This window comes from Amblyomma maculatum, chromosome 9, assembly GCF_055883805.1.
Source record: "Amblyomma maculatum isolate TAMU_Amacu chromosome 9, ASM5588380v1, whole genome shotgun sequence".
NCBI lineage: Eukaryota > Metazoa > Arthropoda > Arachnida > Ixodida > Ixodidae > Amblyomma > Amblyomma maculatum.
In genome coordinates, this window is record NC_139352.1 from 19,318,598 (window position 1) to 19,338,554 (window position 19,957).

Sequence of the window (19,957 nt, forward strand, 5' to 3'; positions counted from 1 at the left end):
AGAACTAAAGTCTAGTTTTCAATGTAGTTTTCTTTTTTTTCTGGGGGCGCCACTGTTTGAACTTGCCGTGGAGACACGGTACATCTATTAGTCCGTTAACGATGACTTTTGCATCAATTTCGGAGCCTTCCGTGTTGCTTACGAACACGATGCACCGTTAGCCATATAATCAAATAAATGAAGTTTTGTTTTTAATGTTTTTTCGTTTTTTTTCTCGAAGCGGCGTTTATTTAGCTTATTCCGAACGTGAGGTAGCGTCTAAGAATGGCCAGCTCAAAAACGTTACAAACCTCGTAATTTTGTCCAGTCCACAGCTGGTTTTATTGACTCTTCGAGTTCTAGTGCTCTTTACTGTCAGAATTCAGTTATGACGGCGACGCCGACGAAACCGGGTTGGAAAATCGCATCTGCAGGCCGGCTGGTTTCATTTTAGTCATTAGTCTTGTATTGCTTGTCCAGTTATTTTTTTTACTGTGAATACTATTCAACTCAGAACTTCCGTTTTTCCACAAATAGTGACCAGTAAAAGGCCAAGCATTTTGTATGTTCCAGAAAAAAACTTTTTTTGTAGAATCTAGTTTTTGACTAGATTTTCTTTTTGTTGACACGCGTATCCTGTTGTTTATACTTATTTTCCTGAAAAGTGTGTTTATTTAGCTTTAATTTAATGTGTTACATAAAGTCTTAAATCAAAATCTTTAGCACACTCAAAAAGAGAAGGCCAGCGAAACCTGCAAAAAACGGTTATTTTCCCCGTGGTAGAGAAATAGTTAACACAGTTTCTACAAACGACTTTTCGGTATATGACAATGATTTAACTGCCTGCACTTGCTATATTGCAAGTGCCAGTGCTATTTTTCACCTCCAGACGTCTCCTTAGAAGTGAAGCACACGGCCTTACTCACGGCTTATTTTCCACCATCACTGCATCCTTTTCTGACCCTTTAACTTTCAACAACCACTGCAGTGGTGCAGTGGTTATGGTGCTCGACTACTGTGCCCAAGGATGCAGGATCAAATCCCGGCCACAGCGGACGCTTTTCGATGCAGGCGAAACGCAAGGCACCTGTGGGCTGTGCGATGTCAGTGCGCGTTAAAGAACACCAGGGGGTCGAAATTTCCGGAGCCCTCTGCTACGGTGTCTTTCATAACCTGAGTTGCTTTGGGACAATAAACGCCACAGACCAAACCTTTAACTATCAGCAGAAGTAAGACGTCCCCGTCTTGTGGCAAGGTTTATTTGTGTCCCACGCTAACAGCCTCGATGCTGCTTATTATGATAGTTATGGTATTTCCCTAACAAGTTTCAGGAACAGACAGTGCATGCACCATTGGCATAATATGAGGTACGGACATGGTTCGAAAGGGGCAGGTTTTGTTATCTCTTTCTACGGGGGGTACAGATGATCCATTCTCGGGGTGAACACTCGGAATTTGTGTGCCCAAGTTCTTCAGAGTGCCCGTGCGTCCGTCCCACCTGTGCATCGAGGTAAAGTGGCAGACAATGTAAAGGCCCGATTCTGGGTCCCCCGCTCCTGCCCCATTTTGCTTCGTGTGGTCGTGTCAAATGCACAAGTGCCCTGAAGGTCACAGCCACACACTGGCATGCTTGCCTCAAGAGCGGATCACCCTGTATACATGGTGTAGCTGTGATGTAATGTTTAAACCTGCAAACATGTCCGAGCAAGGTTCGTTACTTGTGCAGTATTTTGGTACGGGGAGAGTGGATGCAAGCATGGAATAGATTGCAGGAAAGATGAAGCATGTTCCAAGATGGCTCATAGGGGGTGGTAGCTGCACTAGGGCATTGGCTTTACATGCCGCCTTGTTCATTGGCCCACCATTTCGTGTTGGGCAGGCAGTGTGCTCAGCATTTTCCGATGTTTTAGCTGTTCGATGCACCACAGCATTTGTCCACTTCGAGGCGGCCCCAGCAAGCATTTGTAGCTCGGAGCAAAACCATAAAAGATATTGGCAGTGACAGTTTTGAAAAGCTTACCATTAGGGCCGGCAACTATAACATGAGAGCAGCGGCTTTGTGGTAGAACATCTGTCAGGTTCGATCCCCGGTGCTGCCAGGTATCCTCCAGTTTTTCAGTGCATACAAGAATTCCCCTGGCCTGGTGCTCGGCTCTTCTGGTGTTGAAATGCACGGAAAAGGAAAATGCATGGACCAAAAAGTTGGTCCACGAAGAATAAGAGTTCGAAGCATTTCTACCTTTTTCTAGAAAAATTGCCTTCTTCTTGGCAAAATTTGCCCTTCTATGTAGCTTATAGGGCATATGACAGAGCCTTGCATCAGTGAAAACACTTTGAAATTATTTTTCTGGCTCAGATAGCTTACAGAGTTGCTATTTAGCAATTTGTTTTTGATTGAACGCCACTGGAGCAGGGTTCCTTGAGCTAGATTGACCTGCCAGTTCATATTTCGGTGCAAACTTATCAAAACAGCCCTTGCTTTACTCCTCCTGCTGTCAGCATGGTCTGGAAGCTATCGTTACCTCTGGCTTTCTGTTCCCTTGTAATTTTGGGTATTGATTCAGCATTTTGGTAATTTTATTTATTCTGTAGCATCAACTGTGCTGACATTATGGGAAAGCGAGCTGAATGAGTTCGAGCATGCTCATCATAAGACCAAAATGTTCTGCGTACGCCAGCTTTGGAGGTTTTCACCTTCGAGTGGCCTTGACAGATGCTGTGCCTTTCCTTTCTTACGAACCAATTTACAATTGAAGCGAAAGCTTCGCTACGCTAGGTATAGCAGGTCTTTCTGTGACACTAAATTTGTGCTTCAAGTGACCTTGACCTAAAAAAATGTGGCTGTCCACAATTTCGTGGTGTTCACCAATTCTATACTGCGCCTTCCCTTCCCCAAAACCTAACTTAACGGACAGGCAGCCCTGAGTTGTGCGATGTCCGCGCACGTTGAAGGCCCAGAGGTGGCCAAATCACTTTGTAGCCTTCCACTACAGGACCTCTTTCTCTCTGCTTCCACTCCCATCTTCCTTCTCGTAAGTCTGGCAGATACACTGCACCTTTCCTCTCCCAATGTACAATATGCAAGAAAAAATGTAAAAATATGGTCTTGACCTGGTTGGGTGTAGGTGTCCACAATTCCGTGGCGTCCACTCAAAAGTATGTCTTTCCCTAAAACCTAATTTAAATAAAAATTATGAAGAAACCGAGGATTGAAAAGCGGGTATTCAGAGGCTATTGCTGCAACACTCACAGCTTTTGCTCTATCACTGGTCTCAAGGCGTGCTTAAACCACCACAATTGTTTTTGTCATTGGCGCTACACACGGCCAAGTCACAAGGGTTGTGCGACCAGCTAGTGTTTTCAGCTTAGGAGCATGTGGACTCCGCTGGTGGTCGCACCAGCAAGTGTGATTTGTGGGTCACTTTCTTGTCAGTCTTGACCATCTTGACTGTTTCCAGCAACGGGAAGTCAGATGTAGAGCAAGCATTGCATTGCTTCCAAAGGGTTGTCAATTGGTGAAGTGAAAATAGAGCAGTGCATGATTGTCCTGTGAGTGTTGCTTTTTCAGCAGTTTGTATTATTTGCGACTGTTGCTCTTTGACCAATATAGTGGCGAGGCCTTTGTGAATCGCAAGTGTGTGCCTGAGTGGTGCACACCGACATTGTTGGCTAATATCGAAAGTGATTTCGTCCCTCTCCTCCATCTGCAGCCGACACTTACTGTCAGCCGTCATCAAATTACGGTGGAGCCGTAAACAACGTAGGGGGTCGCACGCTGTGGGGCTCCGAGCTGGCGCTTCCTCCGCCGCCTCACCATCACCAGCCGCACCATCACCACCCGCATCACCACCCGCATCATCTCAACGGTGGCATGCAGCCGACAATCAAGGAGGAGCCGCTGGACTGTGACGCTCCGGTGGTGACGGCCAGCTCGTACGATCGTGGCGAGGTCCTGCCCGACGGCGGGATGTCGTGGAGCGCGGAGCTGGAGAGCGCCGTCACCCATGTGCCGCCGGCACCCTACCAGCCGGTGGCGACACCCATGGGGCTGGGCCCAGACGGCGGCATGCACCATCATGGCATGGACAGCCCCGTGCCGAACATGGTTCCGGGAGGAGACGGCTCCGTCTTGCAGCCAGCCGCGGCTGCAATGCACCAATCGGTGAAGCAGGAAGGCGGTGACGTGTGGCCGCTTGACAACCGGATCCTCTCGGCGTCATGGAGATAGCTTGTCGGGGTGCGCTTCAACCTTTCTTTTTCTGCTGTTTTCTTTAGTATTACATTCTTTGCTTCTTAAATTTTGAGCTACTACCATGCAGGGTTTTTCTGTGAGCTTCTAGTGTTGTTGTCGGCCTGGATCGATGTGCAGATAGAGGGAATCAAATGTGAGCGCACATCTTTGTGCTCTATTTAACTGAGTCTGTGATGTGGCGCCATCGTGTGACCAGCTGCTATGCGTACGCTAGGCATTCCTCTCGGGATGAAAATCATGCCAGTTGCTCACAGGGGTCGATGACCCCGACACAAGATGCGCGTTTTGATTTTTGTGCAATTTTGTGCGTTTCGTTTTGGCGTGATATTGCTTAGATTTGGAACACAGTTGCTGAGTAAGTTGGTTGCAGCAAGCGAGCTGGCTGACACAGATGTTTTGTTGCAAAAAAATAGGAAAGAAAGGCAAAGAGCTGCTAAATGAGCATCGTCTGATGCACCAGGACAAGGCAGCTCTTAAGTGAGCTAACTATTCGAACCTGAGGTAATGTAATGTGACAAAACTTCAGCTGAACAACATCTTGACCTCTGCTGTTAAGAGATAGCTGAACAGCTTTGGAATTTAGTTGCTGAGTCATGGTCGAACCCTGGCCTTGGCTGAAGCATTTTGATGGAGGCAAAAGGTGTCTTGTAATGGTAACGTGATGACTTTCGGTATCACCTGTAGGCAAGAGGTGTTGTGAGGGGGAGGGGGGGTACTTAGAACAGTGACCGGTTAATTATTGAATGTTGAGTGACTTCACACAACGGGTCATGTTACCTTGCTATGTGACTATCACTTCGTGTAGACAACCACAAGACCACTAATTTCTTAATATAGTGGGAGTCAGTCATGTGACCAATTGATCATGTGACTAATGACAAAGCTCGTATGGCTTGGCAGGGGTTCGTGTGACTTTTCTTTATGGCAACATTATTTTTAGGCAAATAATTACTGAATATCTTTGGAAAGGGGGGAAGGGGGTGTCTGGATATGACAGCTCACCGTGGAAAAATATTTTTATTGCGCAGTGAACAGATATCTTGGCAGATGGCAAGAACCCATGGCTGTAAACGCCACAGTGTGAGCATTGCTTCCCACAATAATCCACCCTTTATTGACCTGCTTTGTAGCTGAAAGGGAAAGCGTTCACATGTCATTCTGCTCCTACTGGCACGCATTTCAGGAATTGCAGAGTCGCCCTATGTGCTCAATTAAATGCTCCCTTAGTTTTGAAAGTGACGTCAAAATGTTTCTTCGGCCATTCTGACACTTGATGACATCCTGTCTATTGAGAAAGGCGAGCAGGAATGCTGGTCAGGGGCTGATGTCAAAAATGTGTTTGGGTTGAGCAAGGCCAGTACGGACACCAAAACATGACACTTCCCCCCCTCCCCCCACTTTTTCCCCTTTCCACTAACATGAATGCTTCATTGGCCGTGTTATGCTAGCTGCAGTTGTAATGAAAGTATTACCTTGTTTTAAAGGGACAGTCTACTGACTTCTTCAACAATTTGTTCCTTGCTTCATTGGAAAGTTGCATCCCCAAATTAACGAATAACTGGATGTGGAGCTGAGATACACGGCAGAACCATTTAAATCTTAATTTTTCCATATGGTAGTCTCGTTTTCTCACTGCTAGTCTGCGTCTGCAACACCGATGTCATGGACATGACATATATTTAGTATAATAACTCTATGCAGCTCTGCCACAATCTTGTGCAGAGCGTATCATTAACTAAGATGCACAGATTTTGTTAAAACTATAATTGGGAGTGCCAAACTAGCATGAAATAGAGTGAAATGAATGAATAAACTAAATAAACCCGGTGACATCTACTGCAGATACCAACAACCATTTTTGCAGCGCTGCTATAAGTATGGCGACGCCTTTGGTTGAGTGTTTTTTTGTTCTGAACGCATTTTAAAAATGAATAAATAAACTAAATAAACCCGGTGACATCTACTGTAGATACCAACAACCATTTTTGCCTATCGCAATGCTGCCGATGGCAGCGCTGCTACAAGTATGGCGACGCCTTTGGTTGAGTGGTTTTTTGTTTTGAACGCATTTTAAAAGTGACTCAAGCAAGATTAAAGAATAAACTTAGCTATAATTTATTGAAAGAGAAAAAAGTAGGTTGCTCTAATTTGATGTGAACACAAATACCTGTCTGTATGACACTGTGGCATAGCCATAAAATGTAGTATGTTCACTTCAGACGCTCCAAACAGGTGAAATGTTAGTAGCAGTGAAAGGACACAGTATGGCGCTGCCATCTGCTAAAGCCTGACTTTCGTGATCAATTTAAAATATAAACTCCTGGTTGAACCACGAGTTCTCCCCTTGATACTGCCACCGAGGGGTAAGATCAGCCAAAACATACCAATATTTTTATATCATCTCTGGAAGTAGACTGTCCGTTTAAGCAGATATGTGAAGGAAATAAAAATAGCCTGCTGAAAGCCACTGGCTTAAATGTTTAAAATGGTCCCTCCGGTTTTCTCTCAAAATGGATGGCCACCTTTTTTCAGCTGAAAATGCATCAGTGTTTCGCCCACTTTTGAAGAAGATTGTTTTGTTGCTATTTTTTGGCCCATTTTTATACTGCCCGGTGTGACTTTCATTTGAGCCATGCCAGCAGGAGTGAGGTGAAATTTTGTGAGTGCTCTTCGCTGCTCTCTCTCACGAGGGCTGTGTCACTATCAGTGATGGACACAACCCCCGTGGTGCGCAGCTTTAGCATTGTCCGCTTCATTGTTAGCACTGTTGGAATCTTGAGGGTTGAGAGTGCTGCCCCGTTGGGTGCCACCTTTGTATGACTGTCGGAGGTTCCATGAAGCCTCCCAGACAATGCTACGTGCCTGAGACGTCAGCATAATGTCCAGATGTCCCTTTTTGCCGCATGGACATCTTACGTGCATCTGTGGGACATTATGACTGATTGTCCACTTGTGAAGAAAACTAACTATGTAGTTTGCTTGGTGCTCGGAGGCCAGCATTTGGCTCTCGGTTCGATGTTTGATGCTGTGATGTTGCTCACTTGTAGCACCGATTTTGATATTGAGAAGAAGTATGCGGAGGTACTCTGGGGATTACTTTTGATTATTCCGTGGACATCATATGGGCAGACAATGGAAAGCACACGTTGAAGGCCAGCTCAGGATGTCCGCAGGATGTCATTGTAACCTCAGGAGTGTGTCACTGTGATGTGTAAAGATTGTGTTGTCTGGGCAGCTTCTGGTGCATGGTGCTGGCACTTGTGATCTTATACTGCCTGCCCTGCCATTATTTTTTGCTTTTATGTTATTTTTTGGAGATGTCTATTAGAGTGCTCGTGTCTGGTGAGATGCCTTGGCCTGTACAGTGCCGTCAGCAGACACAGTTGTTGAAAGACGGTATCCTTTTGGATACAAGCCTTGAATTGTGATGATAACAGTGTGGTTTTGCATGCGTTGTGTCTACACGTGTGGGTGAAATAAAAATAGTCATGTTTTGCGAAGGCTGCCGATTTTGCCTGCGTGCACACTCCCATGTGTGTGATGCGTAGGAGTGAAGTGTGAATGAGTGATAGGCAGCTGTAGAGAAGTGATGCGAAAGATTGTGTGGTTTTTCAATTAAATTTTTAACTGCCTTTGCATGAAGAATGTCTTGTTGCCTTTGCGTTGGCTGGAGGCTGTGAAAACATTTCGCCCTCCCGTGTGGTTTCTCTTGTGCCTAATAGGCTTGAAAGGGATGCGTCGTTACAAGGTAGACATGTGGACTGGGAAAAAAAAGAGACGGAGAGGTCTGCTCGCAACTCTTTTTCTCAGCAGAATTTTGGATCTTGTGTGTTGCATGAGCAACTTCAGACTGCCGATACATTAATCCGCAAACACTTGCACCAACATGCTGCTGTGCTGTGTGCAATGTGATGCACCTCTCTCTATATTATTATTTTTTTTTTTGGCAAGGTCGAGCTCTGTTGACCTTGTTGTGGACTCTGACGTGCATATAGGTGTGCTGGTGTTATTGCTCACTCACCAGAAAATACATTGCTGGGTTGTCTTTTCTGTTCGGCGGCCATGAGAGATGCACGGCTCGTTGTTTGTCCTCAGGGCTGGCCACACCAAACAGCACCACCTTGCATGTACATACATATACGCCTTTGTTGATTCGTAATTTTGTTGGCTGTTTGCTTTGCCTGCCGTGAATGTGATGTTTTGTGTGACTTCATTTCCTTTCTTTATTTTTTTTTAAACACCAAACCATCCACGGCAACATGATATGTGTGCATCTACACGAATGGTTACTCTAGTTACATGATGCTGCAAGTAGCATCTATGAACGAGGCTTTTAACTGCCCTCTATACGTGTTGATTAGGTTTATGCTTGCCTTTCGAAGTCTTCTTTATTTTTGTTTCCAGAATGTGTGAGTGAATTTGTTTTGGCAAATTGACACTTGTGGCTGCGTACATGTCTAGAAGAAGTTTACATGTTTTATTTAGCCGCATTAGCAATATGGCAAGTGGTGTTTGCCACTTCGGAGATTAATATAAATGATCTATTGCATTGCATCTCTTTGGTGTGTATCTTCTTATTTTTACAAAGCCACAAGAAAACAGTCATCTGATGGTTTGAGAGTTGTTTACATTTGTTGTTTTGCACCGGTACCAATAATCAAACAGTTTTGGCAAGCCTGTAGCATAATTTAAATCTTGTCGCACTTTTTTGGCTTTGTTCTTAAGTTGAAATTATTTCGTCGCAGTACAAAGTGTAGAATATTAAAATTTCACTTTATATTTTTAAATGTTTTTGTTAGGTTACCCGGTTGTGTTCTCTTCTTCATTGACCATTTCATAGCACGTGAATGCAGCCGATAATTGTGCACATGTGTTTGTGTACCTGTAAATAAGTTTGTGTATCTCACGTGCGATGGGTGTTTAAATATGTGATGTCAACTTTTGGCAATCTCCGCGACATCAGTGTCACCGCATGTCATCGTTATCTTTGTCTGAGCTTCACCGTGCGTTCACAATCAAGGAGGTAACATGCTGCATGGCACCATTCAACGTGTCAGTGATTCACTCCGGGCACAAAGCGTTAACCCGTTTTCAATGGAACTTCGGAATCGTTGCTGTCGAACGACCATTGGTGTTGTAAAGGACCGCTCACTGTCGTTTAGCCTCAAGTTTGACCTTCTGTGCAGGTGCGAGAGCACATAACAGGCACAACAAATAACAAGCACAGCAAATAATCAGTTTTAGATCTTGCTCGTAGCGTTAACCATCACTCGGGTGCAGTGCGCTGTAATCATTGCACTAGGTTGCAGTGTCGATTTCGTGACCACGTACAGCCGACGTTTATAGCCAATGTGCTTTCACTTACCGCAAGCACACACTACTGCGGCACAATTGGCAACTGTCACTACAAACGTTAGGGGGAGGGCTATTTGCCGTTATATGCCAGTCATTGTGTGTTTTCAGAAGCAAGCACCGACACATGTGGTGCTGTAGCTTACCTGTAACTGATGTACCTTCACCTCCCATAAAGGTTGGCTTGTTTACTTTTTGGGTGATCATAAACCATGGTGCTGCCGCAAGATTGTGCGTGTGTTGACCTGAGGTTCACAACCTCTCGTGATTGTTGTGTCGTCATTGTCATGCTCTCGTTCAAGGGAACGTTGTCGGAGCCGTCACCAAGAGGTGCGCTCGTGATTGTGATAGGTAACGAGAGGTAAATGGTACAAGATTTGTTATGGCGGCGCATAGTGCTCACCGCAGGTTTTCCGTGGGAGCGGCCAGTTGGGACCTGTCGTTTTCAGCACGTTTGGTATACCCCTTGTATAAAAAAAAAAAAAGACATTTTTTTACTGTAGCGTGTCATATTTTTGCACCTTTTCGGCGATGGGTTGTGTTGTGGTGTACTTGATGAGGCATCTTTGGGGAGCGATTGCTTTGAGCACTGTTTGAGTGAGCTTTCGTGATTCTTTTTCTTTTGCTTACATTGTACAAAAAGGATTTTGTAATCTGATAGGTTCTCCAGATGTGTATGTACATCACTTTAAGCCTTGATTTCATTTTTTTTGTACCTTATACAATTCTGGTTTGTTTGCTAAATCTCTTCTCACTCTCGCCGTGGCACATGTGTCTCTCGTCACTGTACCTCACACACTGCTCTTTTTACTGTGTGGGCAACCTGTCTGTGATTTCATTCTAGGCCAGTTACAAGAAAACTCACTGAATGTATATTGCCGTATTAAAGATTTTTTATCTGCGTACTTATGGCTTTGTCTTGCTCTGCTTCTAGTTGTTCAAGGAGGATGAAGTCTGTGCCCGCCACCTTGTGATACTGAGCTGGCCTTGTTCAAGTCAGAAAGAGAGCAAGTTTAATACTGCAAATGGCAGTAGGTTTCTTTTTTTGTTGTAGTTGTTTTGAACATGCATGCTGCTGACGTATATGGCTCATCAATGGTGTATCCCATCTAAATATGAAAAGTCCTAAAACATATCGGGGCAATCGAAAATCAAGATGAAACAATTCTGGCTTTAAGTTGGTTGCTAATGTTCCTCGGAAGTTCCATTTGGCGAGTCTAGGATGTCGACACCACAAGCATATATTTTTTCCAGAACAGTGCAGCAGGTTGGGGAAGGGTTAGACAGAATCGTTTGTGGCAATCTAAGTAAGGTGAACGGGCTGATGCAAGGCAAGTGTCACAGGATTTTTATATCGTTCAGAAACAAAATGAGGTCAACAATATGAAAATCTTAACTGGTTTAAGGAACAGATTCCCACTTAATCCTAGTTGAATTCCAGTTAGGGATCCATTGTGATCCAACTGGGAACCAACTGGTATGAACTGGAAATTTGCACCTTGAACCAGTTAGACCAGCTAGGATTTTTGCCTGTTGAAAGGAGTTCGTATTTGGCGTGGTTTTGTTTGATTTGCTGTTCCGAATTTGCGCTCGTTTTATACACGCGCACCAAGCAGACGATAGCAGCAGCAACTGGATTTGTAGCTTTAAATTTACAGTGAGTACGTCTCCCAAGAGCCGACCTCTCGAGCCAACGTTTGGCTGACAATTCTGGTGCTTTTATAGATCCGTACTGGTTTCGCTTTTGTTTCACCGCCTTTCGGAAAGCAGGCAGTCTGCGTGAGGTTTGAAAAGAGAAAAAAGTTTTCTTGAACCATCGCGGGAAAAGGTAGCACAGCGACGCGTGCGACCGGCAAGGAGAATGCGCTTACTGACTGCGTCCGGAGCGTCGCGTCGATCGACCAAGCCGGCGCAGGGATTGCTAAATTTTGGTGCAGTTCAAAGAAAAGCAGTATTGAGAGCAGTACACGAATGCTTTCGCATTTACTACTCGCAGTGACTTCACGCAGCACGTGACACAAGCTGCCTGTAGCTGCTACCACTGCTACTGCATCAAGTTCCTCGAATGTGCAAAATCCGGATGTAATGGACGCTCCCCCATGCGCGTGCATATCTCAAATTTGCGGCACTTCAAATATTTCGACTGTTGCCAAGCAGCCTCGACATTCCTGTAACTCGTCGTAAAGAGCAATTCGAAACCGCCCATCGAGAGGACGCGAACAGCGAGAGAAGAGCAGCGGAGGCGAGGCGGCGAAGCAAAAGAAAGAAACGCCGCACGCCAACCGAAACTGAAACTGGGCGGCCCGAGGTGTAATCGTATGCGGCTCCGGCATACGGGCGCTCGAAAATTCCTCCAAATCCGCATTTTTTATTAACCCTCCTCCCAGGTCGGCGACGTTTCGTTGGGCAAGGTCTCGCTCCTCTTCGTTTTCAAACCGAATCGCGGGCCAACTTTTTTTCGGGGCCAGTTTGCCGAGCTCATCGAGCAAGTTCACCCCCCCTCCCCTTCCCCTCGTTTTTCTTGCTTTTCGTTACGTTCCGTTCCTCCGAGTCCCGGCGCCGCGCGTTGACGTTGTTTAAAGATGGCGGCATCCATTATTAAGGTTTGCGTTAGCGAGTCCGGATAATTTAGCCTGTTTTCGTGCATCGCCATGGCTTAGTTCTGTTACAAATGCGTCGACCGAGCCGAGCGGGAGGTGCCGGGTGGAGCATCGGTGACGCCGGAACCGGTAAGCCTCTCGTGTTTCGCACGTTTTTGCGCCCACTGCCGCCGCCGCGGCGCCCTCCGGAGCGAAATATTTTGGTTACTCCATTTTTAGTAATCGCTTTTTATTCCCGGATCGGTTTGTTCGCCGAGGGGCCCCATCGCAGTCCTAACCTACCAGCCATGATGCAAAATCCTCGGCCAGGGCCCGCGGCTCGAGCTGCTTGCGACCAGCGTTTTTCTCGCTCGCGTCGGCAGCGCGACGCCGAGTTCGGTTTCTAAAAGGGCGCGTTTTGGACATTTTTCTTGCTGCTGCCTCGGCTGCCCCTCTCGTAGTAGCGCCAGCGCCGCTGGCCGACTTCTCTCTTCTTTTGCGTGTCGACGCGCGCGCGCTCCGTGGCTCCGCTCGCTTGGTGAGAGGAAGTAGTTTGCTGATAGTTTGGCGCTGTTTACGAGGAGGCTGCGCGCTGGTTTGAGCACGGACTCGCGCGCCTTGCGGGCTGCCCGATCGCACGTAGTCCGTGCCGTGAGCTGTCACGTTTCAAATCGCTCGTCGTCGGCCGTCGGCGCTGGCTCGCTCGCGGAAGCAGCAGCAAGGAAGGAGAGAAATAAAACGAAAATGATAAAGATCGGCAGCGCGGAGCTTTCCGTTCGCCCCGTGCCGGGAGCGAAACATAATATAACGAAGGCTCTCTAGAGGAGGCGAAAGGAAAGGAGCCTTATTTCAGCGAACGGTGCTGCTGCCGTCGGGCCGATGTCGTTTCTTCGTCGTGCCGTATGACGAAGGCGGATTTGTGTTTTCCCGTGACTGGCACCGTGCCGACGTGCCTGCGAGGTTCCTCGCACTGAGCTCGGTATTTGTTCGTGTGCTATGCGGGCGCATGTGTGTGTGTTGTGTACGGCCGGAAGGCTTCGGCGCAGCGGGCTGTAGTGGTTTCGTCCCTTTACTACGGTTCCGGGACGTCCATCTGCGGGTATTGCTGTTACAGAAACACTTTCGGGGTGACTGTTTCTGCTAACCCGATTCTCACTGAGCGCGCGCGTGAGTGTGTATGTTGCGCGGGTTGGCAGGGCAGCGGCTGCACTTGCTGCTGCCGCTGCGATTGTAGGTTACAAGCTCTAACCTGCCTCTGGCGCCGTTGGCGAGGTTACACTCACTACAAACTCTGCAGGAGAAAAAAAAAAAGTAGAAAAGCAAGAAAAAAAAAAAAGACAACACAAGGCGAGCACGCGGAGTCCAGAAAGTAAACAGCAGCAGCAGCTCTGCACACTGCCTCGCTTTGATAGATTGCGCGAAAGCAGGCGTGCATATAAGCGTGTGTACTGCCGAGCGCTGTTCTGTTCATTTCGCGCGTTTTTATTTATTTCCCGAGAGAGCGAGAAATAAAAGAAATCCGCTCTCCAACTTCGCGGTGGCAGGCTTCTTTGGATTCTGTGTCGGCCTGCTGCTTGGACACGCTCGGTTTCTTTTTTACATTGTCCCTTAACCCCCCTCCCTTCACACACACATACACTCCAAGGCCCTTACCCTCCCGTCGTTCGGCGCCGTTGCTACAATGTATCTTCTCTGGAGAGCGCCGCTTTCATTTCTGCTTCCTTCCATTTTTTTTTTTTTTTTTCCTTTCTCGCTCGATCATTCCTCTGTTTTCTCTTTTTCGTTTTGGGCTGTTGTGTGTGCGTGCGTTGGTGCCGTCGTTCCGACGTTGTTTTCGGAAGGCGGGCGCTCGCGTGCCTCGTGGTACTAGGCACATCGCGTCACGTTTGTATCGATTTAATCATTTATAGCGTCGTCGACGACTATGACGACGTGGTGCGGCAGTGGTGGGGCACTGTGCCTGGCTATCCTGTCGCTGCTGGTTCTTTCGGCTTCCGCAGCCTGGTCTGCTACTCTCCCTCTCTTCACGGAGTCATTCTCTCGCTATTATTCTTTTTATAGATATCTTTCCCCCACTCTTTTTCCATACCCTCGCTCCTCCTCGCCCTACAATTCTGTTCCCTTTCTCTCATCTCTCTGTCGCTGCGTTTTATCTGTTTCGCTCCCGGGTGCGTTGCGTGGTGTGGAAACGAAAACTGGTTGCGTGGGTTTTCGAGAGAGTAGTTTAGGGGCCTACTGCCGCGGCTTTGCTCCTCCTTGGCTCCTTCATGGTTGCGTGGAAATATGCGCCCTCTTTCTTTATTTTCTGTCATTTCTATCGCAGTTCTTCAGTTCATTCCCTCGCTGTGTGCACGGCTTCTTGTGCGCGACACGAAACGTGGCCTTCTAAACAGCGCGCATGCGTACTAGTAGCTAGCTGTTGTAGCCGGTTACGGTTATAGGCCAAGGCTGAACTTTCACGTTCGTCGCTGTTACTTGTGTGTGTGTTTTGCTCGCGTGCGCCTAATTCCTCGAAGCGGCGAAGAAGTAGATAGCTAGAGATAAAAAAAAAAAATTAAGGTGAATAAATATATAGTGCCCGGATTTTGTTTGCACCGCGAGACGAAATGGAATACCGGCGCACGGAGCTGAGCCCCGGGCGCGGGTTTTCTAGCGAGGAAACGGCGGAAGCGAGACTGGCTGTTGGAGTGGGCGAATTAATAATGGAAGAAGAACCAGCACGAGAAAAAAAAAAAATAATGGTAAGAGGGAAATAGAACTTTCTCTCTCACCCTCTCGTTTGGATGTGGGTGTGCAAGATCGCGCGCGCACAAGAGCTGGAGAGAAGGGCATTTCCTCGTGCCGCTTTGAGATGGTGGGGGAGGGGGTAGCTCGGCCGATCGATCGCTTTAAAATATGCGGGAAGATGGTGATGTTTCGCCCGTCCGCTGGTTCCTTTGCCCCAGTATTTCTCGGTCCTCGGCGGCACGGTGTGCCTGCCTCTTTCTGGATTCTGGAAAGCAGCTCTTTCGCGGCGTGCTTCGCAAAGCAAACCGCGCCCCAGAGAGAGATCGCGGCGCCTGTTGCGGTTTTGATGTTCCCCCCGTGTCTCGGTGTGTGGGCATCGCGGCGGGGGTGGGCGGTTGGTGGGGAGGGGAAGAATTCGCATGCTTCTAGCCAGTCAGTCACCCGATGGCACTTGCTTTTGGGAGGTGCACCCCTTTGAGTAGCCGTGTGACGACTAAGAAGAGACATGCTTCCGCGCCAAGCCTACGTCGACATCGTCACATCGGGTACTTTTCCGTTAACCTCTCCGCTGTTCGTCGCGGTTTAGTTGCTTGGTTCGGCGTCGCTTTCCTCCTCACGTTTCGCGCGAACGCGATACTCAGAGCTCTACTAACCCTGTGCGAGCGGGCATATGCGGGCCTTTGCGCATGCGCCGTATCTAAACCACGCGCTATTGCGTGCGGTGACGGTCACGTGATCGTTGCGAATGACGGCAGGTGTTTGCCAACGCCGTGCCTCTTTAATCGCCTCGTTGTGCGTTGTGTACGATCATGTGGTTCCGTAAGTTTTAGCGTGTATTTATTTATCAACTCGAGCGCGTGAATTGGTTGCACTGGCAGTGAGCTGAACTCGGAGCCCGGAGTTCGTATGCAGGCCTGTCAGGACGCGCTGCCCTGCGACCGCTCGGGTTTTAAAACCTGGAATTCGCAATTACAGACGTAAATGCGATGGGCGGGGTTGTTTTCGGGCGCAGAATGCTGGCCACTTTGTTTGCCGAGAGCTATCTTGATAGTGCCCGGTCGATTCGAATGTTTCGCGTTAGAGCTTTCCAGGGGGCACCCTGACGTCATATGGCCAACTGCGAATTGCTGCGGGCCTTTCAGTTTACCGTTTTCTTTTGTCTGTATTTCGTCAGGAGCGATCCAAACGCCTTCTCGGGCATCCGGGAGTCTTAGAGCGATGGATTAGCTGAAAACATCAGTTAATATGCCAATTAGGCTAATCACAAGAATCGCCAACCGTAGGAGAGGAGTCAAAGAAAAAGACCTCTGTAGGATAGTGCAGGCATATGACCTGAGCAGGAGGTTGTATGCACTGCCATACCTAAAGCTAGATGCCGCGGAGAAAGGCAAAGCCGAGGCAATAATTAGGCAAGCATACAAAGCAGCCTTGGTGCTTCCGAACTACACGTCGACAGAGAGACTCATGGGAATGGGAATACATAACACACTGGAATAGCTCAAGGAGACTCACCTCACAATGCAAAAAGAATGGCTTAAGCGCACTAAGGCAGGCAGAACCATACTAGTTCCAAGTACTTGGCCTCTGCTACGATGTCGGTACCGCGCACAACATATGCTGTCAAAAACAGACGCGCATTGCGAACGCGCGCAGAAATGGGCGGAGAAAAGCGACAGACGCATGCCACCAAGCAGCCATCGACATGAAAGTTGCGTAATAAACTATCGCTGTACTGGCTAGTACTGCAGTGTAAGCCTGATACAATAATATGTTTAATAGTTCCGTATTAGTATAACATTCCAGAGCATCACCTGCGAAATTTCTGGAGGCACTATATTCTTGTGCGGAGCGAGCTGGTGCGTTTCGGCTCCGTAGCTTCTACCACATTGCCACAGAAAGTTGTCCCCGAGTATAGAGCGCCTAGGTATAGGCGTGGAACTTCTACCCGCGGATACGAAAACACTGCTACCCAAACTCTTCAGGAAGCGACGGAGGATCAAACCACTACCAAAGAATATGTACCCTCCCCACCACGAAAGGAGGAGGAAAGCTAGGGCAATAGCTGTACACGGAAAATGCCCAACGAGCGAAGGAGCTGTCTATGTTGACGCGGCAGAATACACATCAATCGGAGCGTTCGCACGGTGGTGGACGTGCATGGGGGCTGCGGGCATCAGGGTCGGTAGTGACGAAATCTTCAGAAAGAGTGGAAAAAGCAGCTGTGGCACTAGCCATAGCTAGCTAGCACCGACGCGGATTAATCTCTGATACTAAATTTGCCGTTTGTGATAGAGGCGAGACGAAAAGGCGTCCGTGTGCTGTGCGATGCCAGCGCACGTTAAAGATCCCCAGATGGTCGAAATTACTCCGTAGCCCTCCACTACGCCTCCTCTTTCTCTCTTTTACTCCCACCTTCCTCCCTTCCCTTACGGCGCGGTTCAGGTGTCCACAGACGCAAGTGTGACAGATACTTCCTTTCCCTTCCTGTGAACCAATTATTATTTATTATTATTAGCTTTGCGGGGGGCGCAAACTCAACCGCGGCACAGCAGACACTGAAACTGTCCAGGCAACCATATAAAGAAATCAAAATGATATGGGTGCCGGCTCGCTCGGGGAATCCGGAAATCAGGCGGCCCACAGCATGGCTCGAGGTTTTGTCAACCGAGTCAGTGGGACGTTCGTATCCATGGATCATTCCAAGGAGGGGCTGGCATCTTTCCACGATATCACAAGACACTACAGATTGGAACGACGCAAATTTCCTCCACCTGACAAAGCGTTGGATAAGACGCAAGAGACCGCTTGGAGGAGACTTCAGACGAGATCCTTTCTTTAACTCCTATCTATTCGCAAAAATGTACCCGGATGACTTTAACCCCGCGTGCATGGTCTGTGGCGAAACAACCAAGTATGATCACATACTTTTGCAATGTAAAGAAGAACCTCCACCGGTGTATCTAGTACAAATTCCTTCTCTTGAGCGATGGGAGGCCGTTCTGGTCAGCTCGGACCCGAGCATTCAAGCCTTGGCCACTGCGTGGGCCGCTAAAGTCGCCGCCAGCCACGGGCTGGAGGCCATCTAGAGCGGACCGTCTGCATCTGCGTTTAGACGAAATGAACGTTTTCGAATTCAAATCTCCGTCATCAGACGCTGCCTGCAAGGGGACGCCGAGGGGTAGGGATGTTAGCGTGTGTCGAGTTATTTCCGTATCATACTTGACGTTATAGCTTGAAAAGACCAACGAATTAAAGACAGAGAGGAAGCTGGCGCATTTTTTTTTTCATTCACAAAAATGACCGAGGAGGTGTGCGTTTACTGGTGGGCGTCTGTTTTCTTTTTTTTTTTTTAATTATTTTTCATGTGACGATCTCTGGTTATAACAACATCATCAGTCGATTCCAGGCCTGTCAGTCATAGTTTCTAAAATGCGGTCTTTGCATTCACTCGTCACAAGCTGGGATCGAGTGGCGTATAAAGGTACGTATTCAACTTCAGATTTATTGGCCATAAACGCGTCTTTTGCTGTCATTAACACGTCTTTTATGCTGTTGTCCTTATTAACCCGTTCAGCTTGCCGACGCTGATGTTGGAAAAAAACAACTGACAGTTGTCCGGAGCTTTTCAGACAAAGACTTGCGGTTCAGGTGTTGAGATCTTTATGTTGTGCTGTTAGAAAGACGCACGGTGTTACCGGACCGGAGGGGGGACCTAAAACGAGGCAGTGAAGCTCTCTGCGGCGGCTCGTTTGGAGAGGGCGCCCGACTGCTGACCCCAAGGTCGTCGGGTCAAGTATCCTGGTCATCCATTCTGATGTGGACGGAATTCAGATAGTCCCCGGGCTGTCAAATGGTCGAGATCAATCCGTATCCCAACTTTACAGCTGGTGTCGTGGCCCGAGTGTAGGCTAACGCGTTCGTTAAACTCCGTGTAGTAATCTGCGACGATATTTTATGCGAGAGCCTAATAACCCCGTCTCGCAGAAAAGCTAGTGTCGGCGTTCTTGTTGTCCTTTGAAACGCGAAAATCCACAATGAGGGAAAAAATTAAAAATATCTTCCGTATGTGTGAAACGCTATTGCGTAATTAACGATGGAGTCCCCCCCCCCCCCCCCCCCCCCCCCCCCGGCGTTGTATCGAACGCAAACAGCGCGTCCAGCTGAGTGAGTGCGTGAGTAAGTAAACCTTTATTAAGGGGATCTTTTATCTTCGCCTCTTCAGCCGAGGCTAACGAGCGGTTGGCGCCCCCTGTCCCACCACTGGCTTCCGTCAGCTTGTGACTAGCAGTGACCAGCTGAACACGCTCTGGGACGCATCAAGTGTTAAGAGGCGGCGTTAGAGCTTGCCGCTGCCGTCATTGCTGAGCAGGTCATAAGAGAAAATGTATAAAGAATAAAGGTACAGACAGGAGAATAGTGTGTGAAATGCCATGGCGTTTAACCCTTTATTTTTGCTGGGTAGGGACGGGGGTGTCCACTAATAATAATAATAAAAAAAAAATTGCGACGTCTCGTGTTGAACGATTGCAGAGTTGGACTTTTTAAACATCACCATTTCTGTAACGCGAAAAAGAAAAAAGAGGCGGGGGAAGGATGTTCTGCACGTCACTTATCGGATCCTTTTCAGACAAAATGTGGAGTGAGCGTTCCGCGTGCCCCGCAGGAGTTGCAACTCATGATCTTTTATATCGTGTGAAGATATGGATGCTGGAAGTTTGTCGAAAATATGTGAACTTTGTAATTGCTGTATGGAGACGACAACTTGGCTATTAACGTCCCAAACGCGTTTAACGTCCCAAAGCGACTCAGACTACGAGAGACGCCGTATAGTGGAGGGCTCCGGAGATTTCGACGACCTGGGGTTCTTTAACGTGCACTGACATCGCACAGCACGCGGGCGCCTTGCTTTTCGCCTCTGTCGAAAAGCGGCCGCCGAGGCCGGGATTCGATCCCGCGTCCTTGGGAACAGTAGTCGAGCGCCGTAACCACTGCGCCACCCTGGCGGGTGAGTTGCGATTGGCCGTATTTCCGCATATCGCGTTAGCGACCTTTAAGGATACTATGGATT

General features: G+C 47.9%; 1 protein-coding gene and 1 long non-coding RNA gene across 3 annotated transcripts in view; both read left to right on the forward strand.

Moving 5' to 3' along the window:
* Positions 1-10,079, forward strand: part of LOC146178515 (uncharacterized) — a 31,436-nt gene extending 21,357 nt beyond the window's left edge. For both annotated transcript variants that reach the window (XM_084578332.1, XM_084578333.1), the window contains one exon: positions 3,690-10,079. In XM_084578332.1, coding sequence (XP_084434458.1) covers positions 3,690-4,207 — 518 coding nt within the window. In that variant the 3' untranslated portion in view covers positions 4,208-10,079. The remainder of the gene's footprint in view (positions 1-3,689) is intronic.
* A 1,903-nt stretch (positions 10,080-11,982) lies between these two features.
* The window catches only part of LOC146178516 (uncharacterized), a 185,722-nt gene continuing 177,747 nt past the window's right edge, over positions 11,983-19,957 (forward strand). The window contains exon 1 of the long non-coding RNA XR_014700612.1: positions 11,983-12,312. This is a non-coding gene — a long non-coding RNA (uncharacterized LOC146178516). The remainder of the gene's footprint in view (positions 12,313-19,957) is intronic.